This window comes from Belonocnema kinseyi, chromosome 1 (assembly GCF_010883055.1).
Source record: "Belonocnema kinseyi isolate 2016_QV_RU_SX_M_011 chromosome 1, B_treatae_v1, whole genome shotgun sequence".
Lineage (NCBI taxonomy): Eukaryota > Metazoa > Arthropoda > Insecta > Hymenoptera > Cynipidae > Belonocnema > Belonocnema kinseyi.
The window spans coordinates 155,647,861-155,672,210 of NC_046657.1; the positions used below are offsets into that span (position 1 = coordinate 155,647,861).

The 24,350-nt window shown below is 30.8% G+C and overlaps 1 protein-coding gene across 3 annotated transcripts in view; it reads left to right on the forward strand.

The window, feature by feature from the left end:
- Positions 1-19,613, forward strand: part of LOC117168980 (zwei Ig domain protein zig-8) — a 109,395-nt gene extending 89,782 nt beyond the window's left edge. For all 3 annotated transcript variants that reach the window (XM_033355009.1, XM_033355002.1, XM_033355019.1), the window contains exons 4-7: positions 3,229-3,439; positions 3,804-3,931; positions 12,935-13,103; positions 19,273-19,613. In XM_033355009.1, the coding sequence (XP_033210900.1) occupies positions 3,229-3,439; positions 3,804-3,931; positions 12,935-13,103; positions 19,273-19,376 (612 nt within the window). In that variant the 3' untranslated portion in view covers positions 19,377-19,613. The remainder of the gene's footprint in view (positions 1-3,228; positions 3,440-3,803; positions 3,932-12,934; positions 13,104-19,272) is intronic.
- The last annotated feature ends 4,737 nt before the right edge of the window (positions 19,614-24,350 follow it).

Sequence of the window (24,350 nt, forward strand, 5' to 3'; positions counted from 1 at the left end):
TATAAATATATAATATGTTATGATATTATTATTGGTCTAATAAACATTTATATAAGTTAAAATGACATTATTGATAATAAACAATAAAAATGTTATTTCTTAGTTCGGGGCACTCGTTACGAGCACTGCTTTTAACCTCAGACTGAATGCAAGGTTGTGTCATACATACACATATTCACACTGCACCGACGGACAGCCGCTTCCCATTACCCCCACCTAACCTGACTGGAAGTCTGCAGTGAACTCAGCTCGACCAATCCGTATTAGGCACATGGTTTATAGCACCCTTCCCTAGAGGATCCTTAAGTTTGTATTGTTCGTAGCGCTTCTCAGGCTGTGGACACCCAATGCTTTTTAGGTGAAGGATTATAGATGCCATCTAGCGTGTACTCTGATCCCTAAGATAAGATAATTCATGACGTCAAATTCCTTCTAGATAGTTTTTAGATAATTAACTTAAAAAAGTATATGAGATGAAGAAAGCAATAAAAAACAAACAAAAAATCACAAATAATTATTTATGTATTTCTGTTTGTTTTCTCATTGCTGTATTCATTAAAGTTTGGTTCACGAAGAAATTGAAGGTTGGGTAAGCAGTTCATTTGCATTTTTATTTGAACCACATTAAAATAACCTTAAAGCCGATTTAAGCCTTTCAATGGGTGATTACTGGCAACTGCAAACATGGTGGTTCACGCGTTGCTACTGGCTATAGTTTTGAGGGGTGTGGGCAAGGGAAGCAACGCTGCGCCATCTAGCGTATACTCCGAGAAGGATCAGACTTGTAATACTTCAAGGTCGCCTATGCCTATGCGAAAAATATAATAGTTTATATTAATGCAACCAAAAAATATTTTAATTTGATAGCAATCACAGTTGAATTCAATAAAAAAGTTTAACTTGTAACAAAATAGTTGAATTTTCAAATTATTTACTAACAGTTTTCAAAGAAAAGTTTCAACGAAATCCAACATGAATTTTAAAGGAAGTTGCTAAATGTGCAGTTTGAAAAACTAATTTAAAAATAATAGCATTTTTAAGAAGTTGAGTTCAACAAAAAACGATGAATTTTCAAAAAAATACATTAATTTTTTACAAAATAGTTAAATTTTTTAATTATGAACGATCAGTATTTAATAAAAGGTTCAAATTTAAACTTTTAGATAAAAAATTAATTTTTAATACAAAAAAAAACAACAATGTTTCAATGGAGAACATCGATTTCCAACCCAATGCTTGACTTTTGAAGCCACAAAGATGAATCATCTACAAAAGAGTTGAATATTCATCCTGAAAATACTTGTAGTCAAATAGATTTAGTTGATACCAAATAGTTATATTTTATACCAAACTGTTGAATTTTTAATAAAAAAATATTATTTTTCAACAATAAAGTTTAATTTTAAACTAGAAAAGATCAATACACTAAGTATTAAAAAAAAATCAATTTCACAAATGCATTTTAAAAGATTTAAAAATATTTAACAGATTTCAAGATATTTATAACGAATTGAAGAGATTTCAAGTAATTTAAAAGTATTTTAAGGAATTTCAGTAGAATTTAAAGGAGTTTCAAGACTTACAGGTCAATTTAAAATATAAATAAAGTTCTTGAATTCCTTAAGGTCTGTTAGATTTCTAAAAATCTTCGAAAATTTTTTAATATCCTTCAAAATTTATTAAATTTCTTTAAAAATTTTTTTTAATTTAGTTCAAATCTCGCTTGATCCCCTAAATGATTCAATAATATTTTGACATAATTTGTAATCAATTGAAATTTTTTGAGCTCGTATTAAAATAATTTCATAGCCTAATTTTAAAATCTTTGTATACATAATATTATAAGCGCAGCAATATTTTGTATGAAACGGATCACAAAAATTTGTTACACGGCCTTGCATAGATGTAGCTTATATTACATTTTTTTATACTTCAAGCAAGGTTAGCCGCGAGGCTTTAGGCGTTTGGAATTAGGAATGCTAAACTTATAGGGTTCGAACCCGCGGCGAATAAAAATTTTCATAACTTGCAATTATAAAGAGTATAGTGATTGTGTAATAGTAAATAATTATGTAATTAAACATGTTAACAAATATTAGAATATAATAGTAATAGTAATATTACAGAAGATTAAATTTGTTTCAGCAAAAAATCTGTTATCATTTTATAAATGTGTTCTCTAGAGTTTTGAGACTAGTCTACGTTTTTCGTATCCTGCCTTCTAATACAGATTACGTCACCTCAGCCTTTTAATTTTATAGAACTTTACCAATAGACTTGGTCACACGTTGCTGTGGCTCAGTTATAATACGTTAGATTTATATTATACTAAACTTAGCGCCACCTATTGACTGCTTACCCAAACTAGATAACGTGAAATGTTGAAGGTTCGGTCAACACACTAACTTACACCGCCATCTGTTAGAAACTTATAAAGTATACCAATAACAAAATTTAATTTGCCGTGAAAAAATTTCAAGGTAATTAAACGAGACAAAAATATCCTATTCTTTAAGTTGTACCAAATTACACACAGTATACAAATTTCATTAAGATCGGTTAAGTAGTTTTAGAGTTTAGTGGTGACAAACATCGTGACACGGGATTTATATATTTATAGATAGATAATACATTTCTATGAATAGTTTAACGCAATGTAAAACAAATACGATTTTAACTTTTAATAGACTACCTATCGTATCCTGTACTATAGGATTAGTTCTGTAAAATGTGATGAACATTTTTCTTCAGTGAGAAAGATCAGAGTGGTTCTTTTATACATACACTCCAAGGGAGATTTTTTTTATTAACATGGAGGTATCCAAGTATTCATTTAAATTTGTTATAACCGTAGCAGTACTTGAAATCAGAACGATATTGGAATTTGGATCGTGCACGGGATTCTCCAATTATTATTAAAGCTGTGTCTACATGGAAGTATGCTCAACATAAAACGGCGACTCCGACTCTGCCAATCGCAGGCATTTCGCTTGCGAAAGTAAGAGACAGAGTCGAAGTTTTTCTCTGGGCGTCCGCTGACAAAGTCCCGCGGAGTTACTGCTCAAAAGATAAGAGATTGCAAAACCTGAATTCCCTTTTATAACTTTATTATGAAAAATGTGTTTTTAAACAATTGTTTCAAAATTTATTGCGCTTCTCTTCATAGAGGGATTTAAACAAATTAATATCATTTAAATATTGTTCAAAATTATCTGCTTTAATTTTCAGGTGTCCTGGGTGAGACATCGAGACATTCATTTACTGACAGTTGGTCGATACACCTACACAAGCGACCAGCGTTTCGAAGCTCTTCATTCACCACACTCCGAAGAGTGGACTTTGAGGATACGATATCCTCAACGTAAAGACTCGGGGATCTACGAGTGCCAAATCTCAACCACTCCTCCTATCGGACATCCGGTCTACCTGACCATAGTCGGTAAAATCTTGTTTAAATATTTTAGTTAGAAACAGTGATAATTTATTCAGACGATTTTTTCAAAAACTTTATTATTCATTACTACACTCTAGTTTCGCCTTTTGGGTCTTTTCGAGATCCCATAAAACAGTCTGTGAGACTGATATTTAAAAAATAAGTTGAATTCCTATTCTGTAGCTAATTGTGGAGAGAAATCTTGAATCTTTACTTGATTCAACTAATATTGATGATTCTCAATTTCTTTATTCATTTCTGAATTTATTTTGTTGTTATTCATGCAAACTTGGGGGCGATATTCATGAAAATTAATAAGAAATCTGGAACACACTACTATTGAAGCTATAGGAATTTACTGATGTTTCAGAACCGGTGACGATAATAGTAGGAGCCCCAGATCTTTTCGTCAACAAAGGGAGCACTATCAACCTAACCTGCCTCGTCAAATATGCCCCCGAGCCACCACCATTGATGGTCTGGAGTCATAACAGAGAGGTGAGTGCTTTGAACGTTAGAAGGTCCCTTTATAACGTCTGTTTGTGCTTTGCAGCGTTCTACTAACATCTCTAAATTAAATTAGATCATTCAGTAAAATTATGCTATAGACGATTATACGTATTTTGAAGCAGAATGCATATCATAAAGAGTCTTTATTTAGGCCATAAGTCTGGAAATACGTAGAATAGTCTTCTCTTCATAGTAGATACAACAGGAGTCCCGTAACCGGTTTCAATTTTTTGGACCAACCGTTTCGTCACGCTCGAGAAATAATTATTAGGAGTCGATGTCACTTATCGGAATCGTTCGCGGAATCGTATCTTGCCATTGAAATCAAAATCGATTATTTTTTTGTCAATTTAATTTAATTTAAAGCCTGGAGGTTTTTTTTAATGGAAGAATCGAGATTTAATTCTTATTCTTAATTCCTAAAACGTAGGACTGATTCCGGAACCTATTAGTTATGTAAGAGGACTAATTACTTTTGGTAATTAGAATCAAATTTTGAAGAAATAACTCTCACCATTAATTAGGACACCCAAATAAAGATCCCGGAATCGGTATCAGTTTTTTTTTTGGAGAAATCGATTCATTATGCTCGGAAACTGAATACTCTGAAAAGATCCCGCTGACGGGGATCGGTTACATAATCGATTCTTGATCTTGAGTTCGACGTCGCTTCTCTTGTCACTAACTTAATAATCGGGGAATTTGGTGAGGGTTCAGTGTGTTGAAGAAATAATTGGAATGGAAGAATTGCTTACTACCGTCTAATCTTTGATTCCCAGACTTAAGGTTTCTTTTAAGAGTCGAACCTGAAACGATCCCAGTTGTCGGAATCGGTTCCGAAATCGATTCTCGATGCCGAAGTCGACGTCGATTCTCTTGTTATTAAGCTCATTATGTTGAATTCATTTCTAATCACTAAGGTGTTGGGGGAATCTGTGAAATTGGAATCGAAGATTCGATTCCTAGAATCGATTTCCAGAAGGGAGGTTTTCTTTTTCAATTGAAAAATCAAATAATGGTGATTTTGTGTAAGAAATCAGGGTTATAGGGAAATCAACGGAATCGGAATAGAAGAATTGATTACTATAGTTAAATGTTTTATTCCCGGTGTCAAGTTTCTCTTTTAGAATCATCTCTTACCCTCAAATAGGAAACCGTAGTTAGAATCCTGAAAACGGTTTGAATTTTGTGGAGAAATGGATTGGTTATGGTAGAGAACTGATTACTCGGAAACCATTCCACTTGCGCGGATCGGTTCCCAAATCGATTTTTGTCGCCCAAGTCGATGTCGATTCTCTTTTCATTAATTTGATAATGGCAGACTATTGTAAGCGGCCAGTGTATTGGGCGAATAATTCGAATGGAATAATCGATTACTGCCGTCAAATGTTTGATTTACAGTCGACGTCGATTCTCTTCTCATTAAGCTCATTATGTTTAATTAATTTCTAATAAATAGAATATTCGGGAATCTGTGAAATTGGAATCAAAGATTCGATTCCTATAGCCGATTATCAAAATAGAGGTTTTTTTTTTAATAGAAGAATAAATTAATCGCGGATTTATGTAAGGAGTCAGAGTGTTAGGAAAATCAACGGAATTGGAATGAAAGAATCGATTACTACTGTTAACTTTTTGAATTCCGGTATCAAGTTTCTCTTTTAGAATCTTCTCTCATCGTCAAATAGGAAACCGTAGTGGGAATCCCCGAAACGATTTCAATTTTCTGGAGAAATCGATTGTTGATGACCGAGAACTGATTACTCGGAAACCATTCCACTTGCGCGGATCAGTTCCAGGATTTATGTTTGATCCCGAAGTCGACCTTGATTTTCTCGTTATTTAGTTGATAAAATTTTATTAATGTATTATAATTAGGATGTTGGAGAAATATGTGAAATCGGAATCGAAAAATCGATTTTTACCAACTATTTTCGAAAATTAAAATCAGGTTTTAAATAATCACATAGTTTTGCCAGGGGTCAGAGGTATGGATTTGAAAATTATACTATTATTGCCGTAAATTCTTTGACCTTCGGAGGCAAGGTTACGTTTAAGAATCGATTTCAGCCGTTAATTAGAAAATCTAGAAGGGTTCCGGAATCGGTTCTTGCCTCTGAAGTCGACGTCAATTCTCTTGAAATAAGGTTGGTTATATTTCTTTAATTTCTCATAATTAGAATTTTGAGGGAATTATTGAAAAAGGATTTGAAGATTTAATTCCTGTAGTCGATAAATGAAAAGGAAGTTTTCTTGTCGAATGGAAGAATTGACAGTCGATTGGCCAGAGTGTTTAAGTAATCGTTGGAATCGGGATGGCAGAATCAATTATTACAATTAATGTCGAAGTCAAGGTTCTTATTTATAGTCGATTACTATTATTAATTAGGAATTATACTATAGAACTGAGTATTCGGACACGATTCCACTTGCCGGGATCATTTGCAGAATATATTCTTGACTCCAAAGTCTACTCCGATTCTCTTTTAATAAATTTGATTATATATTATTAGTATATAACCTTTTTCATTCAAATGAATTAGGTTTTCATAATTAGGGCGTTGAGAAAGTCAGTGAAATTGAAATCGAAAAGTTTCAATGGTTGATTTCCGGAATGAAAATTCTCTTTTTGAATCTAAGAATCGACAAACGATTCTTACCGTCAATTCCTCAACCCTAGTGGGGTTGCCGGGATCTATGCTTTATGTTTGAGGACCGTCTACTCTCAATAATTTAGATCTCATTTTATATAATCGCGGACTTCTATAAGGGGTCAGAGTGTTGCAGGAATCGTTTGAATCGGAAAGAAAGAATCCATTATCACCGTAAAACCTTCGAAACCCAGAGTCAAGCTTCTCTTTTACAATCGATTCTCACCGCTAATTGGAAAACCTTAGTAAGGATCACAGAATAGTTTTTAATTTTGCGGAGGAATCGATTTGTCATGCACGAGAACGGATTTCTCTGAAACGATTCCAATTGCCGGGATCGCTTCAAAAATCGATTCTTGTCGCCGAAGACGGTGTCAATTTCCTTGTAATTAATTTGACTATATTTAATTAATTTCTAATAATTATATTGTTGAGGGAATTGGTCGAATCGGGATCGTAGAATCGATTTCTATAGTTTACTTTGGAATGGAGGATCTCTATTTGAATGGAACATTCGAGAATCGATATTTACCGTCTATATCCAGACCATAATAAGGATGCCGAAATCTATATATTTTTCAAGGGGTCAGGGAGTTGAGGCAATAATTGGAATCGCCTTTCTCCGTTAATTAGGAAACCCTACTAGGGATCCGGGAATCATTTTCAATTTTGTGGAGGAACTGGTTTGTCATGTTCGAGAACTGATTACTCGGAAACGATACAATTTTTCGGGATCGGTTACAGAATCGATTTTTGAACCCAACGGCGACGTCGATTTTTTTTTACTACTTCGATTTCGTTTAATTAATTTGTATTAATGTTTAATAATTTTTCATAATTAAAATCGATTTAAAAGTAAACGTGGGATCTCCAGGATCTTCGGAATTGAGGAACTCATTTAGAATCGAATTGTTGAGAATTGATTCGTGATGTGTTAAACCCTACTCGTCACTCCGAATCTGGAGGAAACCTCAAATTTCTGAAAAAGACTATCCCCCCTTTAACTATAAATTCCTAACACAACTCTAAGCATCATTTATCACAGGGATCAATATAGAAATGATCTTTTCGATTAAGGATTTAGCCGCCAACAATAAATAAGTCTATCAGTGTATACCGTCAGTTAACCCAGAATCTATTTATACTTTTTTTATTTATAATTTGTTTATAATAATAAGAAATTTTATTTTGTTAAGATTGAATATTGCTTAAAATTCAACTGCAGACAAAAAGGCCTACTAAATATCGATAATACTTTCAAAATATTCTTATACTGTTTCAAGCAAAACAAGGATCAATAAAAATGATTTATTTAGAATTAACTATTAATTTGCGATTTTTTTAATTCGACATTGATAATACTTATTTTAAACAGCTTAGATGTTGTTATTGCACATGTATCTTTATATTAACAATTATTTCAAATTTTGATTTTACACAAAACAGTATATTTTTTATAATTTACTTTTTTCGATTTAATAGTGAAGAGCCTGCAATTTAAGTCGAATTTTCCTTTTCCCGAGCAGTACAATAGAATAAATTATCAATAGCCTCCAGCTGAAAACTTCTGTTTCCTGAATTTCTTTACTTACCAAGATTTTCACTCAAAGTAGAATGCGAAAAAAGTTCATTATTTTTAAAACTGCTTCGTATTGTTGCAGTCATAACATTTAATAAAGAAATGATACAAAGTGAACAATGAAAATTCTTCGAAACAGTTTATGTGCCAAATTATTTGAATTTGAGGATTTTTTCAACTTTGAATATCCTTTCATAATATTTATTTCTGACGTTTCTAAGAAGTATAATTATTGTGTATAATTATATATTTCACAATATTTGATCAAATATAACAATTCAAATTTTCATAAACAAATTCTACATTTTTGCCATTTTGCCTGAGAAAAAATTTTTTTTTACACTGACACGATTTTAAATTCTTATAGGAATGACTGCCACTAATAAAAAGATGTTTAAGATTGCTCTGAATCATCGTTCTAAACAATTCTTGCAACGGATTGTTCAGCTTAATTTTTATGTTCAGATTTTTATTTCCTTCAGTCACCAGAATTGCTACTGATATTCCTAAAAATAGTACATGTAATAATATTTTATATCATATAAAAATTTAAATGTCTATAAAGATTTAAAATTAACAAGTTAAATTTATTTTTAATGGAGTGTTATCATTATTTATTTATAGCAATCACAGGCTCAAGCTTTTTTAGTTTATATCTAGAATAAAGTGCCAAACATTTGAATTCACATTCTTAACTGTTAGAAACATTTAAACTCTGAGATGCCACCAAATAACATCAAAGATATATTATTTTTAGAAATTCCTGAAACATTTTAAGTAATTAAAGAAAGTTAGAATAAAAAAAAATATGAAATTGAGATTCGCTTGTTTCAAAATACATTTGTTGTCATAGAAAAACAAAAGAAAGTATAACCGATGTTTCGTTAAAGTTTATCCTGTAAAGTTAATTTTTGTTGCAGCGAATCTTTCGTCAGAAATCGATGTAAAGTTTATATTCTATTTTTTCTGTAAATGGTTATCGTTAACTTTTGAATATTTTTGTGATTAGAAGTTATTTTCAGTATAATTCAAAACATATGTGCGAATTTGTATATCAAATTTGTTTAGAATAATTAAATAAATTAAGAAAAATATAGTTTTAATTATGAAATCCCTAGATTCTGATGTAAAGGAGTTTAAATCTCAGCTAATTAGTATTTCAAGCGTAAAAAGTTCATTGTGACAAAATGTTACTTTTTGATATTTTGAGTGAACATTTTTTAAATAAATGAATAAATGAAAAGAACGAAAGCTGTGATCTAGAGTCGCTTTGAAATTTAATTCAATTCAAATAAAGTAGAGATTGGACCAACATTGAATGCTCTAGACTTTGTTAAACGAAAAAAGTAAATTTCCTCTCACTAATCGAATGTGCTTCTCGCATGTTTAAGTGATATGAACCAGTTATGTTCAGACGAGGCGGGTTTACCTTTATAAGTATACGCAGAACAAATTATATATATTTAAATAAAATTAAATCTACCTGATTATAAACTTTTTTCGTCATCAAAAACCGATCAAAAAACTCACAAGTTAAACTTAGACTTCCAGCTATTTCGTTTGAGCCTTGAAGAAAACAAATTAAAAGCAAAAAGAAAATTCAGACGTTAATCAGGTAGATCAAACCTCCTACTCCCATTCTTTCGCTCCCTAACTCACCATACCTACCCTGTATCCTCCTATTTGAACTTCCTCACTTTACCCTTCACCACTGCATAACTTTATCGTCTACTTTCCACTCTCCTCCCTTTCCCAGGTAGCACTCCCGTTCCCTTACTTCTCTTCTGCAGCACTCACTTCCTTTCTCCTATCCACTTACATTTATAACTCATTTTCCCTTGCTCCACCTCTCATTTTCCCTTGCTCCACCTACTCCTCCTGATTTTCTCTGATTCCCATCTACACATTTTTCCTTCGCACACCCACTTTCCCTTTCCACACTTCACCCTTCCCGCCACCACAACTCCATACTTCGACACTTTCCCTTCTTCTGTTACTCAAACACCACTTAGCCTTTTCTACTTATACTTACTTTTAATCATTTATCCTGCATCCCCTTACTTCCAGTTCTCTAATTTCTCACCATAACTAATAACCTTCCTTGTTTTTTTCCCCTACTTCCTCTAGTTCTCCGTTCGTCATTTCGCCACGTACTTGTATTTCCCTTATTTAACCTCACTTTATCTAATTCCCTTCTCTCAATCCGCTTCATTGGAAAAAAGTTCGTTAAATGAATGGATGGACGGAAGAATGGACACTTGACCGAAATTACAAGGGTTCCCCCTGGGGCTACGAGACCCTAAAAATTAGTCAAAGTAAACGCCATGCACCTTAAAAAAAGATTTCATAGCCTATTAAGACGTTGAGTCCTTTAAATCTGTTTTCTTTCCTTATCACTGCCACGCCTCTTTCTTTTCTCCTCCTATCTGCCCTTTGCTCTCCTTCCCTTTTCGATGCAGTCCTATTCTTTTGAGCATATCCTATTTTGTCATCCATCCTTTCTCCAACCTTGTCTTTGGCATCACCTTCCCCACTCCATTCTCATTGGCGATGAATTCCTCTCCTGAACTGCTGACTGTAAGCATGGTCAGTGCTCCCAATTCTGAGAATTTTGTTAACTGCGCTTCGGTCCCTCCGGCAACCCGACTGGTTACTGTCAGCGCGCAAATTTTAATCATATAAAGTTTCAAATTTAATATTTATAATAAATAATAATTGGGAAATACATCAAAAGTAATTTTTTAATCCTAAAATAGAATTTTGGAGTAACAGATAACAAAAAAATGTGATTAGTATTGCCAAAAAGGTTATTAATTCTTACTTCAGAAAGGACAAATCTAGTAATTTTAGTGATTTTATTTTAGTTTATATTGCTAAGAATGAAAAAAATTAATTTAGAAACTCACAGAGAGAAGATTAATCATTGTCATAAAAAAATGTTTTCTTTCTCTAAAATAAGAATTCATAACGTCTTCTTAATTAAAATCGAATAATTTTTTATATGTCACTACAAAATCTTATTTTAGGATTAGGAAATTACTGTTTATAAATTTCTTTGTCATTATTTATTATGATTATGAAATTTGAATATTTTTTCAATACAATATCCGTGAGCAACAGTTACTAATATGGTGGCTGGCGCGACGCAAGTGCAATTCCAAAAATTCTCAAAATTAGGAGCACTGAGCATGGTCGGTATATTTGCCGATGAAATGCGTTTTTTACTGCGCATGGGTGGTTAAGTGCGGGCTTATTTAAAATGAATAAATAACTTTTTTCTTCTGTAACGTCAAATTGTAGTTAAATGATGTATTTTAATTGAATTAAATGTATATTTATTTTTCATTCATTTATTTTTAATTAATATCAATTAGTTAATCATTAAAATTTAATTAACTTTCAATTAATTTGATAATTTGGAAAAAAATCAAATTCCAAATAAATAGTGAAATTTATACCCAAAAAATACAATTTTCTAACGGAAAATGAAATATCTGAATGTTTTATTTTGAAAAGTTAATTTTAAATCAGACATTAACTTGTTAATCACTGTTAATCAAATTTATTCTATTTTCTTATTGTTTGAAATTATTTATTATTTCTCTATTTAAAAAAATGTGTTATATAATATAGATAACAAATCGTTTAATAAAATATAATTTGAGTAAGAGCTGTAACAAATAAAATAATTTTCCAGATGAGAATCATAAACAGTTTTCCCATCTTCAGAAAATTTCTTTTATTATTTTAACATTTGTATACCTCCTACAATTTTTATACCTCCTAATATTTTGAAATTATTTAATTTTTTTGGGAAATTGTTGTTTACATTATGAAAATTTGAGAAAATTGTCTTTAAATCTTTCAGATTCTTCTTTGATAATTTTAGAATTCTTTGTAAATATTTTGAAATCTTATATATTCTTTAAAAATTAATTTTTTAAAATAAAAAATGATTTAAATTTTTGCTGGGTACCTTAAGAATTGTTTTCTTTTTTTAAAAGTTAACAAAGTTTAATTTAAAACCTTTTACACTTTGCTTAAAAAATTTTTGATATAATTTAAAGAATTTTTGTAATCTTTTTCAATTTTTGTTTAGAATTTATTAAGAAAAACATCATTCGAAATTTGGACTTGAATCTCAAGAATACTTTTTTTATTCAATTGACGCCCGACAGAATGGGATTTACCGAAACTTTTTTACATCCTAAAAATTTAAAACAAATTCAAGAATTTGGATTGCTCGAAAACTAAAAGTTATTCTTTTAAAATAAAACCTTAACCATTTAAAATTACCCCAGAAATCTTTCAAAAAATGTAATCCTTCAAAACTAATAAAAAGCTCGTAAATTGTTTTTGAATTTATTTAAAGTAAGTTTTCTTTATAATTTTTTTTGGTCTTATCTCTATGAAAATGTAAAAAAGTTCATAAATTATAGTGTGGTAGCAAAATGTTAAGAACAGAATTATTTATCTATATTAAACAATAATTTAAAGTTTCAATGTTCGTTTCTATCAATACTGTTTAGAAACATTGATAAATAAATTTCTGAGAAATTAAATTATTTATTAAAATTAAAAATGTTAGGTACTTGAGCAAAAACATCCCCTTCCCCCGCCACACCCCTAAAACTGCCAAATAACAGGCCGAAACGGAAAAAACCCTCTCCCCTCCTTTTTAATGTTAAGTGATATTTTTGAACGCTTCAATATCTGTTTATTTCCTTAAATGAGGCTGACATTTTTTGTTTTTAATTACAGGAAATAAATTTTGACTCCCCACGCGGTGGAATCAGTCTCGTTACAGAAAAAGGACCTGAAACAACGAGTCGACTGATGATTCAAAAGGCAGTGCCAAGCGACTCGGGGATATATACCTGCGGGCCAAGCAATGCCAATCCTAGCAACATTAGGGTCCATGTTGTAAACGGTAATATAAATACATTTTTTAATGACAATTTTTTTAGGATTGTTGACTAGAATGAGATAGCAGATGCAAAAAAATTAAATTACAAAATTTGTTCCGGTGAGTGTAAAACTATATAATTCAAAGGAATCAATCACAATTAGAATAACGTACGATGAGTGATGCACGATGTGTAATGAGTGATGTGAGATGTACTGAAGTGGTACGATTTATTTTAATTTTCACGCATATCGCCCTTCAGTTTGTCTAAATTGACAAACAAAACATAATCACGTTTTTTATTATCATTTAGAGGTTCCGCAAGCCCTATAACGTAGAACGCGTAATTTCCATAACAAAAGAGGTTTTCAGTAAATTTGATTCAGAATCGTGAATATTAGGTAAATAAAGCTGAAAATTAAGAACTTTCGCCACAGTTAGCTATAGAATGGAAACAAATGATTAAAAATGCATTAAAACATGCATTAATTATTACATCACTAAAAAAAGTTGCATAAAAGTTTAATATTTCAGAAGATAACCGCAACTTTATTGTATTATTAAAATATAACACTATTTAAAAAAATATATTGTTTGAAAAAATATGCTTGTTAAATTACTCTAAGTTAAAACTGAACAAACAGTTAAATATTTTTAAAAAATTGCAGCTTTCTAGCATTATTTGTAAAACAATAATATTATAAAGATTAATACAAATTTCAAACAATTATTCATATGAAAAATGGACACAAGTTAAAATTTTAAAAAAAGAACCACAAATTTTGGGCATTCAAGGAGAATATTATTGAAATAAGTAAAAAATTGTTTAAAAAATTATATTTCTTGGCTTGAAATGATTTTTACCTCACTGTAAGTCAAAAGTGGATTAAAAAGAGAAAACATTTATAAAAAGCCTAAAAAAACTAGCTTTACTATGAGAGAAGACAGATATAAAAAATAATTGATTTAAGCAATTAAGCTTTTGCATTAATTTTTACATTGCTTCAAATAAAAAGTAAGCAAAAAGTTGTAAATTTGATTTAAAAAGCCCAACTTTAACTTAAAAAGTCAGAAAAGAGCGACTTGCTAAGTCTATTTAAAGAGACAATTTCTAAAAACCATAATAAATTATTAAAAAAATTATTTTTGATTAATTTTTTACTCTCTCTCTCTAATTTGAAGGTAGAAACAAGTGAAAATTTTAAATGAAAACTAAAGATTTCTACCATTATTCGAAGAGCATATAAATATAAAGAATAATACAATTTTTAAACAATTATTTCTTTTACATTCAATTGTCAATTGGCTCGATCTAATTAAAAAAGTGTAACTAAATTAACAAATCGGATAAAACATGACTTGCCAACTCTATTAAAACAGACAATTACTGAAGACCATAATAAATTATTCACACAATTATTTTTGTTAACTTTTATTAATTTACACCTCCCTGTAATTTAAAAGTAAAAAAATATACATTTTCAGAAAAAAGTGAATCTTTCTAGCGTTGTTCTGAGGAATATTAATATAAGGAATAATGAATTTTTTAAACAATTGTTTTTGTTCAGTTTAATTAGAAATTGTCTCCATATAACTAAAAAGTTAAAAATAAGTTAGAAATTCGGATAAATCCCAAATTGCTGACTTTATTCTAAGAGACGATTGCTAAAAAAAAATAATTTTGTCAACAATCAAGTTTGTTAAATTTTAATAATTTTTTCCTCTGTAGTCTAAAAGCACCAGAACCTTTTTTTATAAAAAACTGAACATTTTTAGCGATTTTTTAAGAGAATATATATATGAATAATAATGAATTTTTTAAGCAATTATTTATTTAAATTTAGTGTATTATTGTCTAGATTTAACTAAAAAGTGTAAAATAAGGTCAATATTCGGGAAAACACTATGTGTGGCTCTAGTCTAATACACTTGATAAAAACAATAATAAATTGTTTAAACGTTTAAATAGAAATTAAAATATAAAATTTATTCAATTAAAGTATTAAAAATTAACCTACGATTTAATCAAAAAATCATAATTAGCGTCAAAAACTCACAAATCCAAATTTTTCACTTATGGGATTTTTTTGGGACCATATAAACCAGACTTTTGGGGTTAATATTAAAATAATGATAATTAATTCTTATTCTGCAGTGAATTAGAAAGAAAAATGTTGAGCCTCAACTTCGTTCTCCTAATATTGACAATTCTGAAAAAATGTACAAAAACTTATTTTTTCATATGGGAAATAAAAGAAAAACTTTTTTTTGGATTAGAACAAATTTAGGAGTGGGGGGATATTAATGAAAATTCTAAGAAACAAAGTTTCCAATGAATTTTGGGACCACTCTAACGATTTACGATTTCCATTTCGCAACAGGCATTTGAAATTCTAAACTTTAGTGAAAATTTTATTATTCTCTTGACAATGAAAAAAGAAGAGTTTATTTTTCTTTATTATAAAGGTAAATGATACGTAAGTATCTCTCTCCTTACGGTCTAAGAGGAGAATGTGGCCGAGGCAAGGATGATTTATCTCCGTCGGAAGCTTAAACGTCATTTATTTCCGGTCATCTTCTGCTTTTCTGTTTTTTGCTCAATTTTTCAAGCCACTCGCTTTAAAAATCTATTATCGTCAAGGACACCAGATCCGTCCTCGTGTTGAACTTTTCCAACTTCCTAAGGAACTCGAAAAGGGCATTAATGGAATGATCGATCGTTCACAAATAACAACGTTAACGTCCAATGAAGCAAACAAAGAAGAATAGAACTTTAGATTGAGCTCTAACTTGAACAACTCAATTAAATGATTATTCTTCGCCCTAAAAGTTACAGTAAGCCATGTCCCTTAACTGTTGAACTGAGAAAATGTGTTTAGTTTAGTCAGGGGAGAGGTAAACTGCTGAAAACCAATTCTATTCAAAATCGTTAATATTAAATAAATCGTGTTTAAAATCAACAATTCTGCTTACAATTAGCTATAGAATACAAACTAGAAAATTAATTTTCTACCCCCCCCCCCCCCCCCCCCCCCCCCCCCCCCAGTAGTCTGCCTTACGGCCCCAAAAGAACTCCGTATGTCAAAAGTTGGGTTTACGAGTTTTTACCTTAATTATGATTGTTTTTGCGACTTTTGAAAAAAAAATTATTTTGGAAACATAAGATACTACTTTATACTGACATTTAGGTGTTAACCTAAATTGTTTAAACAATTTATTATTGCTTTCAGCAATTTTTGCATAGAATAGAGTTATAAAGTCGGGATACTTTCCAAATTTTCCAACTTATTTTCAACTTTTCAGTTAGAGGCACCCTATAATTAATTGCGTTTCACATAAATAATTATTTGAATTATTTGTTTTTATTTATAACAATATTCTCTTAGAATAATTCTAGAAAGTTACGTTCTTGTATTTTTCAGTTTCGTCTTGCATGTCAATGAAACTAAGATGGTAGTTAATTTTAGTTCACAAAAATAATGTTGTCAACAATTTATGGTAATTTTTATTAACATTCTTTTTGAATAATACTAGAAAGTTAAGGTGTTTTTCTAAAAGACATTCAACTTTTTGTCCACTTCTCCTTTGGAATGAGTAAACAATTAATAAAATTTACAAAAAAAAGTTCATTTTTAATCAGAGTGAGGAAATAATTTATTCAAGTTGACAAAAATAATGTTTAGAAAATGTTTTTATTATTTATAACTATATTCGCTAAGATTAATCGTAGAAATTTTTTGTTCGTTTTGAAATTCACGATTTTTTTCTGGTTTTTACTAAGTGTAAGGTTATGATTATTTAAGTTTAAAAAAAGTAATTGTGTACACAATGTATTGATTTTTATAACTATCTTTAGTCAGAATAATGGTATAAATTCTGAATCATTTAACTTGATTTCAACTCTTCGCTTAGATCCAGTCAATATTTGGTTAAAGTAAACAAACATAATTGTTTAAACAAATTATTATTTGTAACTATCTTCTCATGTAGTAATGCTGGATGGTTTCGGTTTTCTGAATTTATACACTTTTTGTCCTCTCTTTATTTAGTGATGTAATAATTATAGCAGTTGACAAACATAATTATTTAAGCAATTGCTTAATTTTGTTACTCTATTCAGTTAAGGTAATCCTCGGAAGTTGCGGTTGTTTCTGAAACTTCAAATTTATTTATTTTTGTACTTAAAGTGAGGTGATAATGATTATTTTCGATTCAAAAAAACAATTGCTTACAAAAATTTATCACTGTTTATCAATAGCAGCTTTTAGAGTGATGCTTGAAAGTTAAGGTTTTCTCAGAAATTTCCGACTTTCTTCCAACTCTTAGATAGAGTGAGTTTGTAAGTGTAATGCAACTTAGTAAAGAATTTGTTTAAATACTGCTGATATTTTTTCTGACAGAAAAACATAACAATTATTAATATTAATTTTATTTAACACTAGACTTTATGTTAATTAATCATTTAATTGTAGCCTATTTAATTCATTTATTTTCAACTTATTTTAAAGAGTGTACAGTTTCAAAGTTTTATTTAAAGCACTGCAAAAAATTTCTTATAATAATTCAAAAAGATGTTCTACTTAAAAAATTAATTTATTGATGTATATTTTTTATTTGTTAATAACTATAAATTCATAAAAGCTAAAAATTGTAGAAAAAAACCTTTCCAGCATTACTCTGAGGCAATAGCGTTATAAAATATAATAATTTATTTTAAATATTAGTTTTGCGGCAATAAATTAATAATCGCCTCACTTTAAATTGAAATTATAATTGATTGACCTATTCTAAATAGATTTTACAATACGATTTTTTTCTTATGAAAAATACGTGATAAACTTCATGGGGCTTGCGAAACTTCTCAATATAATTCTTAAAAAAAAGCATTTATTTTTGTGTAAATTTTGATATTATTTAAGGACAATATACAATAAAATTCGATAGAATTTGTTTGAGAAATATCCAACAATTTTAATATCATAATATTTTAAATGAATTCATATTTCTAAGTTTTGAAATTATTTAATTTTCAACGTTTTTTATAGAGCAATTCGATTGTAAAGACTCAGAATAAAAAATCGTACTATTTTCAAAAGTGAAAATGACGGTGAATTTACATCTTGATCTTAGAAAAAATTGCTTCATCAATTTAAATATTTAATTACATTTTTTATTCGAATGAAAATATAAAAAATCTAATACCCTCGAATTTTATAAGCATTTTTACTAAAAGAAAATGAAATTTAAATGTTTTTGATGAGAAACAATCTAATTTCAATTCGTTTAACTTTTAAATAATCCAGCTATCCAGCTTCTAGGCTGAAATTACTAAATTTTGAATATTTTAATATAAATTAGTTCGAATTAGATATTTTGAAATTAATAATAATTTTTTAATTTGGAACTCATTTAATTGTTAATTATGCAATATCATTCATTTTTCATGAAATTTTGTCAATTTCTTAATATTTCTGTCTCTTTTTTAATTTTATAATGTTTGTATTTACTGTATTTTTTTAATTAGAAAGTTTTAAATTGTACATCGTTTAATACAAATTTTTTTTTATTGTACAGCGATTTTAATTCAAAATTATAAATTATTGTTTTCCAAAAATTTTCAACTCTTCTGATTAAAAAACTTGTTCAGTACTGCATTTTTAAATTGTTCATATTTCGAATGTTAAAAAATAAAAAATAATAATAATGGCTAAATTTCAAGCGCTGATAATATTCTGTTTAAAAATTGGCTATATAAGTAAGTAAATGAAAGAATTTTAATTGATACATACAAAATCGCAAAAAATTTTAAATGTGAAAAAAGTATATATATTTTTGAAAATTGTTCACAATAATAAAGTTATACATTAAACAAACAATTTAATATTTATATACTCAAGTTGCGATTCAAGTTTCTTTCAAATATGTTCGGAGGTTATGGCTGAAAAAACATATTTGTAAAAAATGCAATTTTTTCGTAATTTTTTCAAATAAGCTGAAAATCAGACGAAAATATTGCCTGTAAATTTCTGCAGAATCTATTACTTTAAATCTAAAATAAATTTACTACAGCAAAATTCTTAATTTCAAAATCTAAAATTATTTTAAATTTTGGATAAAAAAGTTTCGATTAAAATAGAGCATGAAAGTATACAGGCGATTTATTACTATAAGAATATAACTTAATTTTTTTCAGAGGAACATCCAGCTGCAATGCACCACGGAGAAGGGAGCACTTCTTACAATAGAGAAAATCCAACGTGTTTTATAATCTTGATAATTATGATAATGTTTATATGAAGCCGTAGTTTAATCTAATTCTTTAAGTCGAAAAAATCTGTCTTGAAAATCGTGAATCGCCTAACCAATCGCTGATATATCTCGAACTGAAGGAAGACATTGTGCAGGGTAAAGCTCTTTTATCGACAGCTCGGTTACGTACTCGTAACTCTGACCAAAAAAGTTTTCCGATATATCAAGGTCTGATCGGTGAGAGTGTAGTATTTTGTTAAACGATATCATCCAAAACTGTTCAAAATCGAAGAGTGTAAATAAATTTATTGTATGTACATATCAATAAAACAGATTGTCTTTAAAATTATTTTTTTAATTATAATCGAATTTAACCCAATTTCACCAGAATCCGAGTTCCAACGCGCGAGTTCCAACGTGCGAGTTCCAGCGTGCGAGTTGAAACTCACAAAGAGAAGATTATCGAATTGAGATTACTTTGCAGTAGAGTAAGAACTTTTAATTGAAAAAGTGTGAATAAATTAATTGTGTTTACATATCAATATAACAGATTGTTTAAAAAAAGTATTTTTTCAGGTTCTCACAATAATAAATAATTAAAATTCTAATTTAAAAAACCAAATGATGTTTGAATAGGCTAGAGGAGATTTTGTTAGTTTACTTCTACTATAATCTAATTTGAGCCAATTCAGCCATAATGCGAGTTCCAACGCACGAGTTCCAACTCGCGAACAAAAGATGATTGAATTAAAATTAATTTATAGTAGAAGATAAACTCCTACTTCGAAAAGTGCAAACAAGTTTATTGCAGATAGATATAAATAATACAGATTGATTCAAAAAAAATTTTTTTACATTTTCACCATTACACAAAGGGAAATTAATGACAATGACGCGGGAACCATGTACTTTTGCTTTAAAGTAAATTAAATAAAAATTCTGATACACAAAAATCAACTGATGTTTGAACAGGCTGGGCGAGATTCTAGTAGTTTCCTTTTATCATAATTAAATTTAATTTGATTTATCTATAATCCGAGCTCGAACGCGCGAGTTCCAACTCGCAAATAGAAGATGATCGAATTCCCAGTGGGCGCAAAATTTGCGACGTCTTTACGACATCGTGACGACATCTTTACGACAGCTTTACGACATCCTTTGTCCATGTCGTTAAAGTATCTTTACGATATCGTAAAGAGATCGTCAGATCATACGACATATTTACGATATCGCAAAGACACCGAAACGACATGGACATAGGATGTCGTAAATTTGTCGAAAAGATGTCTAAAAGACGTCGCCAAATTTTGTGCCCACTGCGTTGAGATTACTTTGTAGTAGAGCAGTGATGGGCAAAGTACGGCCCGCAGGCCAACTCCGGCTCGCGAAAGTATTTAATCTTGCCGCCAAAGATCCATCGACATGAATAGTATATGGCCCGCTATAATTACGTTTTGACGGTCGCAAAGCGTGGTGAAATGAGAGGCGTGGGCGGCGGTAGCGAGTGAACGAAGTCGCTATCAGTGCTCCCAATCTTGGGAACTTTTTGAACTGCGCTTGCGTCTCGCCGGCAACCCTATTGGTTACTGTTAGCGCAGTAAAACATTAAAATTTACGAAATTTAAATTAGACCAAAATCCAAATTAGAAAACCCTATTTAATGTCCAATAATCAAATTGATTCAAACTCCTGTTAATAAAACAAGAAACCAGCGACCAAATTTGAACCACAATTTGGTCGTTGAATTCTTGTAATGGCAGTAATGGTGAGACGCAAGCGCAGTTCAAGAAGTTCCCAGGATTGGGAGCACTGGTCATCACTCACTCGCCAGTTGTCACTGACTGAGCCACACATTTTACGTTAATTTTGTTTCAATTTGGTCTCTTGTTCTTGCTTCTCAGTGGGCACAAAATTTGTCGACGTCTTTACGACATGGTTAGGACATCTTTACGACAACTTTACCACATCCTATATCCATGTCGTTTCGGTGCTTTTACGATAGCGTAAATACATCGTCAGATCATACGACTTATTTACGATATCGTAAAGACACCTTACCGACATGGACATAGGATGTCGTAAAGTTGTCGTAAAGATGTCGTAAAGACGTCGCCAAACTTTTTTTCCACTGGGTTGTTCGCGTAACGCTTTACATTCAAAATCTTTAAAAAAAATCCGCACTTTTGGGATAATGGCGTATAAAAAACGAACAGTCGATTTCGAGTGTCATCTGTTTCAAGAAGAGGGGCTTGGAAATACTTTTTTATGGAATACAACGGTAAGCCAGTGTGTCTTATTTGTAATGAAGCTGTGGCGGTATTTAAAGATTTTAACCTTGCTCGTCATTTCAACACCAAACATTCAAAAACCAAATATGTTTTGATGGATAACGAAGAAAAAAGATAAATTCGGAAAACCTAAAAAAAACAATATCTGATCAACGGAATGTGTTTATAAAGAAAAACACTGCTCAAAAGGCTTCTACACTGGCTGGATATGTTCTGGCTTATAAAATAGCTAAAAATAACTAACCATACTCTAAAGGAGAATTTGTAAAACATTTTATGGTGAGTATGAGTAAAATTTTATGTCCAGAAAAATTTAAGAGTTTGAGTCTGTCAGCTTATCGCGAAAAACAGTAACAACGCGAATTATAGAAAACTTTAGATATTTTTCCGTGACGATGGATGAAAGTACGGATAGAACTGACACAGCTCAATTATTAATCTTCATTAGAGGCGTTGAAGACGAATTTAACATTACTGAAGAGCTAACTTGTTTGCAATCGTTAAAAGGAGAAACGACGGGACAAATAATTTATAAGGAATTTTCCGAAGCGTTGGAAAAAACGCGGGATTTTCAGGTATTTTTCGGAACCAGAATCCTAATCACGATGTTGTATTTTTACATTATATAATTCACCAGTACGTCCTTTGTAAAGCTGCAATAGATATTACCCATGTAATTAATGTTTTTATAAAATTAATTACTACGATTCGACCTCGGGGCTTGGTACACCGACAATTCTAAGAATTTCTTATTGAAGTCGACGCAGATCATTCTGACCTTCTTTAGCACACAAAAGTAAGATGTTTAAGTTGTGAAAATGCATATGAGCGGGTTTGGAATTTAAAATAGGAAATACAAGATTTCTTAAAGAATAAAACAGACAAATGGTCTGATTTCCAAATCTTTGAAGACAAAGATTAGCGTAATGATTTTGCAGTTCTTACCAATTTGCTCGAACACTATAACAAATTAAATAAAAAATTGCAGGGAAAGAAAAAATTTATAGATGAAACGTGGGATTGTGTGAAATCATTTAAAATTCAGCTTTTTCTGTTTTATAACTGCATGTCGAAGAACGATTTAACTCACTTTCTGCATTTAAAATCCATGTCACCAGTGAGTGAGAACAAACTAAAAGAATTGAGTCAGGCGTTGAAAAAACTTCACACAGAATTTGAAACTAGGTTTCAAGATTTAAAAAACATTCAATCATCACTAGATGTTTTCTCCATACCGTTTGATGTAGATCCGGAAAATGTATCTGCAGAATTGCAGCTTGAAATTATTGAAATGCAGACCAGTACCCATTTAAAGCAATTGTTCTTGAATTCCAAAAAACTAGATTTTTTTAGAGCACTGCTTACAGCTGAATTTCCAAAGATGATTGCTCAGGCCCAGAGAATTATGGCGATGTTTGTGTCGTCTCACAATGGTGCGCAAAAGTTTTGGGCCAAACACATTTTTGACTATATCTCGTGAATAAAAGCAGTTGAAAAAAATTGAATATATACAAAATTTCAGTATTTTACTGAACGACAAAACTACAGCATTTACATATTTTTAATGAAGTTTGTTGACGATTCCATTCACATTGTTTGTAACGACAGTGTTCAAAAATAATGGGCCACACTTATCCCATAATTTCATAAAATAGATAACGTTCATAAAATTAACAGGAAAGTTATTATTCCGTTGCGTATTGACTAATACTTTGTAGCCATACCCTCAGCAGCAATTACAGCAGCACATCGTCGAGGCATTGAATCAACTAAGCGTTTAACGTAGTCTTTCGGTATTTTTTTCCATTCTTCCTGAAGAGTTCGCCATAAGTCATAAGTCATATTGCCATAAGTCAATTGTCGTTTTCCTTGTTCGAATGTTTCTTCGTTCCAATATGTCTTGCGAGTGTGTCCCACAAATTTTCAATCAGATTTAGGTCTGGAGATTGAGCTGGATGATCCAGAAGCTTCACTTTTCGCCCTTTAAAAAATTCCTGAACCAGCTTCGACTTATCTTTAGAATCGTTATCTTGCTGGAAAATCCAATTTTCGGGCATTTTTCTTCTAGAATATGGTAACATTTTTTCTGTTATAATATCTAGATACATAACTTTGTCCATGATGCCTTAAATCTTGTGCAGTGGACCTGCTCCTTGCGAAGACATAGCGCTCCAAACCATGACTGATCCACTTCCGTGTTTGACTGTTGGAATTTGATACCGAGAATCGTATCTAATATTTTTCGGACGTCAAACATACTTCTTACCATCACTTCCGAATAGACTAAACTTCGGTTCGTCAGAAAAAAGTACTTTAGCCCACTGCTTCGGAGTCCAGTGTTGGTATTTCTTCGCAAAATCCAATGGGGCCTTCTGATTTTTCTTGCTGATCAAGGGTTTCCTAACAGCAACGCGTCCGAATAGTCCCATATCGTTCAAACGACGAGCCACAGTGCTTCTACTCACGTTGGCAAGGTTCTTATCGCGGAGTTCATTGGCAATTTGAGATGCTGTCTTCTTCACATCAATTGTTGATTTGCTTTTGATGATCTTGTCAACACGAATTGTCGTTTTCCGTGGTCTACCGGATCGTGGGAGGTCCAGTAGACTCTGGGTAGTACTAAATTTCCCAATTAATCTATTTACCAGGTGTATACATATGAAACCGGTATTGCCATCTAGCGGCCAGTAGGCACACTTGTAGGCACTGTCGGAACTTACCATTTGTGCTAATT